The 12972-nt window shown below is 45.1% G+C and overlaps 1 protein-coding gene across 1 annotated transcript; it reads right to left on the bottom strand.

Annotated features, from left to right (window-relative positions):
• Window positions 1-10179: 10179 nt before the first annotated feature.
• On the bottom strand, window positions 10180-11985 carry LOC138360871 (uncharacterized). The gene has a single exon (XM_069320383.1). The coding sequence runs from the start codon at window positions 11983-11985 to the stop codon at window positions 10180-10182; it is 1806 nt and encodes a 601-aa protein (XP_069176484.1).
• Window positions 11986-12972: the final 987 nt, after the last annotated feature.

Below are 12972 nucleotides of genomic sequence, written 5' to 3'. Positions count from 1 at the left end.
GATGATGGTGAGTAGTGTGGTAGTGATGATAGTGAGTAGTGAGGTAGTGATGATGATAGTGAGAAGTGATGGTAGTGAGTAGTGTGGTAGTGATGATGGTGAATAGTGAGGTAGTGATGATGATAGTGAATAGTGTGGTAGTGATGATGATGGTGAGTTGTGTGGTAGTGATGATGATAGTGAGTAGAGAGGTAGTGATGATGATGGTGAGTAGTGAGGTAGTGATAGTGATAAGTGATAAAAGTGATGATAGTGAGTAGTGTGGTAGTGATGATGATTGTGAGTAGTGAGGTAGTGATGATGATGGTGAGTAGTGAGGTAGTGATGGTGTTGCTAAGTAGTGTGGTAGTGATGTTGATGGTGAGTATTGTTGTAGTGATGATGATGGTGAGTATTGTGGTAGTGATGATGATGATGGTGAGTAGTGTGGTAGTGATGATGATAGTGAATAGTGTGGTAGTGATGATGATGGCGAGTAGTGAGGTAGTGATGGTGATGGTGAGAAGTGATAAAAGTGATGATAGTGAGTAGTGTGGTAGTGATGATGATGGTGAGTAGTGAGGTAGTGATGGTGTTGCTAAGTAGTGTGGTAGTGATGTTGATGGTGAGTATTTTGGTAGTGATGATGATGATGAGTATTTTGGTAGTGATGATGATGGTGAGTAGTGTGGTAGTGATGATGATAGTGAGTAGTGAGGTAGTGATGATGATAGTGAGTAGTGAGGTAGTGATGATGATGGTGAGTAGTGAGGTAGTGATGGTGATGGTGAGAAGTGATAGAAGTGATGATAGTGAGTAGTGTGGTAGTGATGATGGCGAGTAGTGAGGTAGTGATGGTGTTGCTAAGTAGTGTGGTAGTGATGTTGATGGTGAGTATTGTGGTAGTGATGGTGAGTAGTGAGGTAGTGATGATGATGGTGAGGTAGTGATGATATTGATGTAGTGATGATGATGGTGAGGTAGTGATGATGGTTAAGAGTAGTGAGGTGGTGATGATGATAGTGAATAGTGTGGTAGTAATGATGATGGTGAGTAGTGTGGTAGTGATTATGATAGTGAGGTAGTGATGATGATGGTGAGTAGTGAGGTAATGATGATGATAGTGAATAGTGTGATAGTGATGCTGATGGTGAGTGTGGTAGTGATGTAGTGATGATGATGGTGAGTAGTGAGGTAGTGATAATGATGGTGAGTAGTGTGATAGTGAATAGTGTGGTAGTGATGATGATGGTGAGTAGTGTGGTAGTGATGATGATAGTGAGTAGTTATGATGATGGTGAGAAGTGATAGAAGTGATGATTGTGAGTAGTAGTGTGGTAGTGATGATGATGGTGAGTAGTGAGATAGTGATGATGATAGTGAATAGTGTGGTAGTGATGATGATGGTGAGTAGTGTGGTAGTGATTATGATAGTGAGGTAGTGATGATGATGGTGAGTAGTGATGATGATGGTGTGTAGTGTGGTAGTGATAATGATAGTGAATAGTGTGGTAGTGATGAAGATGGTGAGTAGTGTGGTAGTGATGATGATAGTGAGTGTGGTAGTGATGATGATAGTGAGTAGTGAGGTAGTGATGATGATGGTGAGAAATGATGATAGTGAGTAGTGTGGTAGTGATGATGGTGAGTAGTGAGGTAGTGATGATGATAGTGAATAGTGTGGTAGTGATGGTGAGTAGTGTGGTAGTGATGATGATAGTGAGTAGTGATGATGATGGTGAGTGGTGAGGTAGTGATGATGATGGTGAGTAATGTGGTAGTGATGATGATAGTGAGTAATGAGGTAGTGATGATGATGGTGAGTAGTAAGGAAGTGATGGTGATAAGTGATAGAAGTGATGATAGTGAGTATTGTGGTAGTGATGATGATGGTGAGTAGTGAGGTAGTGATGGTGTTGCTAAGTAGTGTGGTAGTGATGTTGATGGTGAGTATTGTGGTAGTGATGATGATGGTGAGTTTTATGGTAGTGATGATGATGGTGAGTAGTGTGGTAGTGATGATAGTGAGTAGTGAGGTAGTGATGATGATGGTGAGAAGTGATGATAGTGAGTAGTGTGGTAGTGATGATGATGGTGAGTAGTGAGGTAGTGATGATGATAGTAGTAGTGTGGCAGTGATGATGATAGTGAGTAGTGAGGTAGTGATGATGATGGTGAGTAGTAAGGTAGTGATGGTGATAAGTGATAGAAGTGATGATAGTGAGTATTGTGGTAGTGATGATGATGGTGGTAGTGAGGTAGTGATGGTGTTGCTAAGTAGTGTGGTAGTGATGTTGATGGTGAGTAGAGATGATAATGGTGGGTAGTGATGATGGTGAGTAGTGTGGTATTGATGATGATAGTGAGTAGTGTGGTAGTGATGATGTTTATGAGTAGTGGTAGTGATGATGGTGGGTAGAGATGATGGTGGATAGTGATGATGGTGAGTAGTGATGATGATGATGATGATGGTGAGTAGTGAGGAAGTGATGATGTTAGTGAGTAGTGAGGAAATGATGATGGTGGTGAGTAGAGAAGTAGTGATGATGATGGTGAGTAGTGAGGTAGTGTTGATGGTGAGTAGTGTGGTAGTGATGGTGAGTAGTGAGGTAATGATAATGATGGTAAGTAGAGAGGTAGTGATGATGATGGTGAGTAGAGAGGTAGTGATGATGATGGTGAGTACTGAGGTAGTGATGATGATGGTGAGGTAGTGGTGATGGTGAGTAGTGTGGTAGTGATGATGATAGTGAATAGTGTGGTAGTGATGATGATAGTGAATAGTGTGGTAGTGATGATGATGGTGAGTAGTGTTGTAGTGATTATGATAGTGAGGTAGTGATGATGATGGTGAGTAGTGAGTAGTGATGATGATGGTGAGTAGTGTGGTAGTGATAATGATAGTAATAGTGTGGTAGTGATGATGATTGTGAGCAGTGTGGTAGTGATGATGATGGTGAGTAGTGTGGTAGTGATGATGATAGTGAGTAGTGAAGTAGTGATGATGATAGTGAGTAGTGAGGTAGTGATGATGATGGTGAGTAGTTTGGTAGTGATGATGATGGTGAGTAGTGTGGTAGTGATGATAGTGAGTAGAGGTAGTGATGATGATAGTGAGAAGTGATGATAGTGAGTAGGTGGTAGTGATGATGGTGAATAGTGAGGTAGTGATGATGATAGTGAATAGTGTGGTAGTGATGATGATGGTGAGTAGTGTGGTAGTGATGATGATAGTGAGTAGAGAGGTAGTGATGATGATGGTGAGTAGTGAGGTAGTGATAGTGCTAAGTGATAAAAGTGATGATAGTGAGTAGTTTGGTAGTGATGATGATTGTGAGTAGTGAGGTAGTGATGATGATGGTGAGTAGTGAGGTAGTGATGGGTTGCTAAGTAGTGTGGTAGTGATGTTGATGGTGAGTATTGTTGTAGTGATGATGATGGTGAGTATTGTGGTAGTGATGATGATGATGGTGAGTAGTGTGGTAGTGATGATGATAGTGAATAGTGTGTTAGTGATGATGATGGCGAGTAGTGAGGTAGTGATGGTGATGGTGAGAAGTGATAAACGTGATGATAGTGAGTAGTGTGGTAGTGATGATGATGGTGAGTAGTGAGGTAGTGATGGTGTTGCTAAGTAGTGTGGTAGTGATGTTGATGGTGAGTATTTTGGTAGTGATGATGATGATGATGAGTATTTTGGTAGTGATGATGATGGTGAGTAGTGTGGTAGTGATGATGATAGTGAGTAGTGAGGTAGTGATGATGATAGTGAGTAGTGAGGTAGTGATGATGATGGTGAGTAGTGAGGTAGTGATGGTGATGGTGAGAAGTGATAGAAGTGATGATAGTGAGTAGTGTGGTAGTGATGATGGCGAGTAGTGAGGTAGTGATGGTGTTGCTAAGTAGTGTGGTAGTGATGTTGATGGTGAGTATTGTGGTAGTGATGGTGAGTAGTGAGGTAGTGATGATGATGGTGAGGTAGTGATGATATTGAGGTAGTGATGATGATGGTGAGGTAGTGATGATGGTTAAGAGTAGTGAGGTGGTGATGATGATAGTGAATAGTGTGGTAGTAATGATGATGGTGAGTAGTGTGGTAGTGATTATGATAGTGAGGTAGTGATGATGATGGTGAGTAGTGAGGTAATGATGATGATAGTGAATAGTGTGATAGTGATGCTGATGGTTAGTAGTGTGGTAGTGATGTAGTGATGATGATGGTGAGTAGTGAGGTAGTGATAATGATGGTGAGTAGTGTGATAGTGAATAGTGTGGTAGTGATGATGATGGTGAGTAGTGTGGTAGTGATGATGATAGTGAGTAGTTATGATGATGGTGAGAAGTGATAGAAGTGATGATTGTGAGTAGTAGTGTGGTAGTGATGATGATGGTGAGTAGTGAGATAGTGATGATGATAGTGAATAGTGTGGTAGTGATGATGATGGTGAGTAGTGTGGTAGTGATTATGGTAGTGATGATGATGGTGAGTAGTGATGATGATGGTGTGTAGTGTGGTAGTGATAATGATAGTGAATAGTGTGGTAGTGATGAAGATGGTGAGTAGTGTGGTAGTGATGATGATAGTGAGTAGTGTGGTAGTGATGATGATAGTGAGTAGTGAGGTAGTGATGATGATGGTGAGAAATGATGGTAGTGAGTAGTGTGGTAGTGATGATGGTGAGTAGTGAGGTAGTGATGATGATAGTGAATAGTGTGGTAGTGATGGTGAGTAGTGTGGTAGTGATGATGATAGTGAGTAGTGATGATGATGGTGAGTAGTGAGGTAGTGATGATGATGGTGAGTAATGTGGTAGTGATGATGATAGTGAGTAGTGAGGTAGTGATGATGATGGTGAGTAGTAAGGAAGTGATGGTGATAAGTGATAGAAGTGATGATAGTGAGTATTGTGCTAGTGATGATGATGGTGAGTAGTGAGGTAGTGATGGTGTTGCTAAGTAGTGTGGTAGTGATGTTGATGGTGAGTATTGTGGTAGTGATGATGATGGTGAGTTTTATGGTAGTGATGATGATGGTGAGTAGTGTGGTAGTGATGATAGTGAGTAGTGAGGTAGTGATGATGATGGTGAGAAGTGATGATAGTGAGTAGTGTGGTAGTGATGATGATGGTGAGTAGTGAGGTAGTGATGATGATGGTGAGTAGTGTGGCAGTGATGATGATAGTGAGTAGTGAGGTAGTGATGATGATGGTGAGTAGTAAGGTAGTGATGGTGATAAGTGATAGAAGTGATGATAGTGAGTATTGTGGTAGTGATGATGATGGTGAGTAGTGAGGTAGTGATGGTGTTGCTAAGTAGTGTGGTAGTGATGTTGATGGTGAGTAGAGATGATAATGGTGGGTAGTGATGATGGTGAGTAGTGTGGTAGTGATGATGATAGTGAGTAGTGTGGTAGTGATGATGTTTATGAGTAGTGTGGTAGTGATGATGGTGGGTAGTGATGATGGTGGATAGTGATGATGGTGAGTAGTGATGATGATGATGATGATGATGGTGAGTAGTGAGGAAGTGATGATGTTAGTGAGTAGTGAGGAAATGATGATGGTGGTGAGTAGAGAAGTAGTGATGATGATGGTGAGTAGTGAGGTAGTGTTGATGGTGAGTAGTGTGGTAGTGATGGTGAGTAGTGAGGTAAAGATGATGATGGTAAGTAGAGAGGTAGTGATGATGATGGCGAGTAGAGAGGTAGTGATGATGATGGTGAGTACTGAGGTAGTGATGATGATGGTGAGGTAGTGGTGATGGTGAGTAGTGTGGTAGTGATGATGATAGTGAATAGTGTGGTAGTGATGATGATAGTGAATAGTGTGGTAGTGATGATGATGGTGAGTAGTGTTGTAGTGATTATGATAGTGAGGTAGTGATGATGATGGTGAGTAGTGAGGTAGTGATGATGATGGTGAGTGGTGTGGTAGTGATAATGATAGTAAATAGTGTGGTAGTGATGATGATTGTGAGCAGTGTGGTAGTGATGATGATGGTGAGTAGTGTGGTAGTGATGATGATAGTGAGTAGTGAGGTAGTGATGATGATAGTGAGTAGTGAGGTAGTGATGATGATGGTGAGTAGTTTGGTAGTGATGATGATGGTGAGTAGTGTGGTAGTGATGATAGTGAGTAGTGAGGTAGTGATGATGATAGTGAGAAGTGATGATAGTGAGTAGTGTGGTAGTGATGATGGTGAATAGTGAGGTAGTGATGATGATAGTGAATAGTGTGGTAGTGATGATGATGGTGAGTAGTGTGGTAGTGATGATGATAGTGAGTAGAGAGGTAGTGATGATGATGGTGAGTAGTGAGGTAGTGATAGTGATAAGTGATAAAAGTGATGATAGTGAGTAGTGTGGTAGTGATGATGATTGTGAGTAGTGAGGTAGTGATGATGATGGTGAGTAGTGAGGTAGTGATGGTGTTGCTAAGTAGTGTGGTAGTGATGTTGATGGTGAGTATTGTTGTAGTGATGATGATGGTGAGTATTGTGGTAGTGATGATGATGATGGTGAGTAGTGTGGTAGTGATGATGATAGTGAATAGTGTGGTAGTGATGATGATGGCGAGTAGTGAGGTAGTGATGGTGATGGGGAGAAGTGATAAAAGTGATGATAGTGAGTAGTGTGGTAGTGATGATGATGGTGAGTAGTGAGGTAGTGATGGTGTTGCTAAGTAGTGTGGTAGTGATGTTGATGGTGAGTATTTTGGTAGTGATGATGTTACGGCCCTCTCGGGACGCAACGGGGTTCTTACTCTGATGTAGTTAGAGGAAGATATATATCCGGCCCAAGCCAGTAGAGGCTATCAAGGGATGCGATCCGTGACGCAAGTAACTTAAAGGGAGTAGGGAAAGAAAGGTAAGAACTTAATATAATATAATTTTCACCATCACCATTTAAATATATAGAAATAAAACGTACACAAGGGGGAGGGGTATTAACACTTTACAAAGGGGATCAACACTGTAGTCTTCTGCTGGAGACTATGGATCCTTGAAGCTAGGTGCTGAGTCCGCGGTGCTTTCTTCGTGGCCTCAAGACGTGTCCTCTGAGAACGCCGAGTCTACCCTGGCCACAGGTCAGCCACAACACAGGTCCACTGGGAGCACCGTCGTGGAGGCCGTCAACCACACGTCCAGCAGGTCTGCTGGCAGGTACTGAGCCACCAAGGCTGGTACGGCCACTCCACGAACGATAAAAGGGGTACGCCCTCGACAGGAGTCTCGTGTGATATCACCAATCACCCTCCTGTCCTCAATACCCCAGTGGATTATCGTCTCCAACCGTCGGTCCCGGGTAAATCCTTCCACTGCCACTCCACTGGCAGGCTTAACACACCACAGTGTTCTTCCGGGGGACGACGTCACGACAGCTGCAGCAAACTTCACAGTATGGAGACTGGCTGCCTCGGGTAGACTGACTTCACCTTCAACACAGTGGTCCCAGGTCGGCTCTGTAAGCAGACACGTCATCAATAACTGGGACACTAATACACCACACTCACAGGCTCAGATACTAACACTGACGTATCCAGTCCATAGATGGCGCTGTCGTCGGAGCACCACCTCACCAGAGGTCAGGAGCGGCGGTGTTGAGCGCTGAACCAGACTGGAAACTGGTCCTCGAGGCCAGTACACGCTGTCCTCACTAGGTGTCGTCGTTCGTTTGGCGGGGGTTTCGGGAGCTGACCCACAGATGGCGTGTTTGTCACTGCTCCAGGCTCGGATGTTGGATCCGGGTTCGTAACACCTCCCCACCAAAAAGAATTTGGTTTGGGGTTCTATAAAAAGAGAAGACAAACCAAATTAGTACGTGGATCTAGATACGAGATAATGCGTCAGCTACCACGTTGTCCACCCCTTTTATGTGTTCAATCTGGAGGGGATATTGCTGCAAATGTAGACTCCATCTGGTGAGCCTGAGGTTCTTTTGTTTAAACTGAGCCAGGAACTTCAGAGGGTTATGGTCGGTCCGTACTAATATAGGATGGCCATTGCTTGTTAACTATACCTCGAAGTGCTGGACGGAATTAATTAAGGCCAACGTTTCCTTTTCTATGACCGAGTAATTAAGCTGGCTGGGGGTGAACTTCTTAGAATGATAGGCCACCGGGTGTTCCACCCCTTCTCGTCCGTCTGGGATAAAACGGACCCCAAGCCATAATCAGAAGCGTCGACCGTCAGGATAAATCTATCCTCAAAGCTCGGGGACCTGAGGATCGGAGAAGAGATTAGAATTGCTTTGAGACTCTCAAATGCCTTCTGGCAATTCTCATCCCATATTAATTTCACCCCCTTCTTCAACAGATTGGTCAGGGGGCGGCGATGGAGGAAAAATTAGGGACAAACTTACGATAAAAACCAGCCATACCAAGGAAACGCAAGATGTCCTTCCTGGTAGCTGGCGTAGGATACTGGATTATTGCCTCTATCTTGCTGGCCTTCGGCGCAATCCATCCTCCTCCAACCTTATGACCCAAGAAGATGACAGAGGTCCGGGCAAACTCGGATTTATGCAGGTTGACCACTAATCCTGACTGGAGCATAGCCTTGAAGAAATCCTCTATGTGACGCAGATGATCCTGCCAATCTACATCATATATTAATACATCATCGATGTAGACTAAGGTGTTTTCTACGTCACGCAACACAGTACCCATCAGTCTCTGGAAAGTGGAGGCCGCATTTTTCATCCCGAAGGGCATCACCTGACATTCAAACAGCCCGTCGGGTGTCACAAATGCTGATATGGGTTTGGCCTTTTCCGTGAGGGGAACTTGCCAGTAGCCTTTGAACAGGTCAAACTTCGTCAGGTAACGGGCTTTACCTATGGCATCCAGACATTCCTCTATTCTGGGGAGAGGGTAGGTATCTGCTACTGTGACCTTATTCACCTGGCGATAATCAATACAAAGACGGTATTTCTTACCAGGTTTGGGCACTAGTAGTATCGGGGATGACCATGGGCTCGTGCTCGGGGCTATCAGATGGTGTTTCAGCATGTAATCTACCTCCTCTTTCACCACCCGTTTCTTCAGTGGGTTGAGACGGTACGGGTGTTGCTTTATAGGTCGGACGCCTTCCTCCAGCTCGACATCATGCCTCAAGACAGATGTTAATCCTGGAACATCGTCGAAGATAGGCTTGTATTGCCGGATCATCTGCAGCAATGATGATTGATGTCCTTCGGCCACGTGTGTCAACTTTGCCTGCAAGTTTAACAGAATGTCCGAGTTAGTCAACACCTCTTCCTCCTCAATGTCGTCATTAGTGGTCACTAAGGTTACGGGGAGTGTATCCCGACCCTCGTACTTCTTGATCATATTAACATGAACCAGAGTTTCTTTCTTACGGCGGTCTGGAGTTCTAAGAAGGTAATTGAGGTTAGTAACCTTCTTTACAACCGGGTAGGGACCTACGAATCTGGCGCTCAAGCTCCCAGTTATTGTAGGAGTACATACTAAAACCAGATCTCCTACTTTGAACTCCCTCTGCTTGGTCCTCCTATCATACCTGTTCTTGATAGTTCTTTGTGTACTTTCTAAGGTCCTTGTAGCCATCTCCCAGGCTGAGAAAAGCCGTCCTTTATTGGTAGACAACCAGTCCACAATATCCTCGTTGGTTTCTGCGTCCAGCCAATGGTCTCGTGCCACCTCTAAGGGACCTCTTACTGAGTGACCAAAGATCATCTCGAATGGGGAGATTCCTAGGGATTCATTGGGCACTGATCTTACCGCATATAGGAGGTAGGGCAGTTCTTCAACCCACTTACTCTGCCTGTCGTAGCAAAACTTCCGAAGCATGCCCTTCAACGTCTGGTGAAAACGTTCCAAAGCTCCTTGAGACTCGGGATGGTAGGCACTAGAGGTAACCTGTCGGATTCCCAGGTCGTCGATCTGTTGGCGAAACAAATGGGACATGAAATTAGACCCCTGGTCCGTCTGAATGGTCTTGGGAAGACCATTCAGACGGATCATATTAACATGAACCAGAGTTTCTTTCTTACGGCGGTCTGGAGTTCTAAGAAGGTAATTGAGGTTAGTAACCTTCTTTACACCGGGTAGGGACCTACGAATCTGGCGCTCAAGCTCCCAGTTATTGTAGGAGTACATACTAAAACCAGATCTCCTACTTTGAACTCCCTCTGCTTGGTCCTCCTATCATACCTGTTCTTGATAGTTCTTTGTGTACTTTCTAAGGTCCTGTAGCCATCTCCCAGGCTGAGAAAAGCCGTCCTTTATTGGTAGACAACCAGTCCACAATATCCTCGTTGGTTTCTGCGTCCAGCCAATGGTCTCGTGCCACCTCTAAGGGACCTCTTACTGAGTGACCAAAGATCATCTCGAATGGGGAGATTCCTAGGGATTCATTGGGCACTGATCTTACCGCATATAGGAGGTAGGGCAGTTCTTCAACCCACTTACTCTGCCTGTCGTAGCAAAACTTCCGAAGCATGCCCTTCAACGTCTGGTGAAAACGTTCCAAAGCTCCTTGAGACTCGGGATGGTAGGCACTAGAGGTAACCTGTCGGATTCCCAGGTCGGCGATCTGTTGGCGAAACAAATGGGACATGAAATTAGACCCCTGGTCCGTCTGAATGGTCTTGGGAAGACCGTATCGTGAGATGAACCAGAGCAGTTGTTTCACCAAAACCTTAGCTGTGATGGTTTTAAGGGGGATCGCTTCTGGGTACCTACTAACCCGATCTAGTATTGTTAGCAAATACTTCACCCCTGAGGTAGCAGGTGGAAGAGGGCCTACTATATCCAAGATGAGGTGTTCGAAGGGCTCACCTATTGAAGGAATGGGGTATAAAGGGGCTTTGGGGACAGGCTGGTTTGCTTTTCCGGCCACTTGGCAGGCATGGCAGGTCTTGCAGAAATGACGTACGTCCTCCTTCATATGCGGCCAGTAGAAACCTTTGGCTAGGCGGTGGAAAGTCTTAGAGATCCCACCATGTCCAGCAAATCTATTAGCATGGGCTGTTTCTAACAGCTTAGATCTGAACACGGCTGGGACGACTATCTGATCACCTACCGCACTTGACTGGGGGTATTTCGGAGGATGCCGGCGACACAGTACACCACTTGACCACACATATAGATCCCCTCCTTTCGCAGGAGAGTCTACGGTGTCGGCCAACTTCCGTACCTGAGGGTCCTTCTTCTGTTCCTCTATCAGATGGGCTCGAGTCCAGTGTTCAGGAACCGGCATCTGGACGGGCGGGACTGGTGTATGGCTACTTGTAACCTGTGGGATAGGAGGAGAGTCAAACAAAGTGTTTAGATCTAGTGGTGCATGGAGGTGCGCCTGAGACCTGGTTTGCACTGCTGCGATGGGACTGGTCTTTTCACGTCCTGGATTATCCATTACCAGGGGACAGTTGGGTAACAATCCTAGGGCTAGGTCATTGGCTAATATCACGTCAATCCCCTTTATGGGAAGACTATCCACCACGGCCAACCGACACTCACCTTTGAAGTGCTGAGAGTCCAGATGCACTTGTACCAATGGGGCAACGTACAAGGTGGAAGGGAATCCACCCAGGATTACCTTCTGCATCTCATCCGCCGATATACCTTCGGGTAATGATGTTTCCAGAATTAGAGACTGGGCCGCTCCACTGTCTCTAAGTATTACCACAGGCGTACTTGCAAGGCCACTGGCTACATATCCTTGGGAGGTATATGGGGCGAACAATCCTTTCCTCTTCTCTAGGGTGGATGTCGGTGGTACTATACTGTTCATCAGCATGACTTCCCTACGGGGATTATTACCTGAACTGCTACGACACTTCGCAGCAATATGTCCTCTCTTACCGCAGGTCCAACACAATACATCCCTCTTCGGACTAAACCTCCGCGGACTATCCGAGGTTGACTTGGCGGCACTACGAGGGGCAGTTCTATCTTCCGGTTTATGTTTGGCTGGATATCTTGAATAGGTCTTCGGGACGTACCTAGCAGATGGCCTATGAGTCAGGATGTATTCCTCAGCCATTGTGGCTGCTGCACTCAAGGTCTCTACCTGCTGTTCCTCTAGGTACGTCTTCAGGTCTCCAGTCAAACAATCCTTGAAGTCCTCCAGCAGAATCAGCTGCTCGAGGTCTTCCTTGGTCTCCACCTTCCGAGAGGCACACCATTCCTGGAAAAGTCGCTCCTTGATCGTGGCGAATTCGGTAAAAGTGTGCTCTGAGGTCTTCTTCAGGTTTCTAAATTTCTGCCTGTACGCCTCAGGTACCAATTGGTACGCCATGAGCACCACTTTCTTCACCATATCGTAATCGCCGGAGTCGTCAAGGGATAACGTCGAGTAGGCGATTTGGGCCTTCCCAGTCAAAACTGACTGTATCATGATGGCCCAATTCTCCCTTGGCCACTCCAAAGAGGCAGCGACTTTCTCGAAGGCTGCGAAGAACTTCGAAACTTCTCTCTCGTTGAATTTGGGGACCATTTTGATATTCCTTACCGGATCGAAACCGCTTACTCCAGTTTGTCTCTGTCCAGCGCCTAGTCGTAATACTTCTAGTTCATGTTGTCTCTGTCTTTCTTTTTCTTCTCTTTCTCGTTCTTCTCTCTCTCTTTCTCTTTCTTCTCTCTCTCTTTCGTTCTTCTCTCTCTCTTCTCTCTCTCTTTCTCGTTCTTCTCTTTCTCTTTCTCGTTCTTCTCTCTCTCTTTCTCGTTCTAATTCTAAACGCCTCATCGCCAATTCTTTATCTTGTCTTTCTCTTTCCATTTCTAATTTCTTCCACTCTATTTCTCGATTAATTTCCAAGGCACGCATTTTGACAGTTAGCAAGCTTATATTCAGCTCACCTGCATCACTGTCAATGTCACTGCCCTTATCTTCCTTTTCTGTGGAAGCTTTTTCCTCACCTTCCCTTGTACTAGGAGTCTCGCCTTCCTGTTTCTCTTCTGCCTTCAGGTGCCGGTGAACCTTGGACAAGATCTCCACACGGGAATCACTGGCACGGATCTTTATCTCCAG

Source organism: Procambarus clarkii, unplaced genomic scaffold (genome assembly GCF_040958095.1).
Source record: "Procambarus clarkii isolate CNS0578487 unplaced genomic scaffold, FALCON_Pclarkii_2.0 HiC_scaffold_125, whole genome shotgun sequence".
Taxonomy (NCBI): domain Eukaryota; kingdom Metazoa; phylum Arthropoda; class Malacostraca; order Decapoda; family Cambaridae; genus Procambarus; species Procambarus clarkii.
Note: the sequence above shows the minus strand (reverse complement) of the source record. Positions and strands in the feature narration are given on the sequence as shown.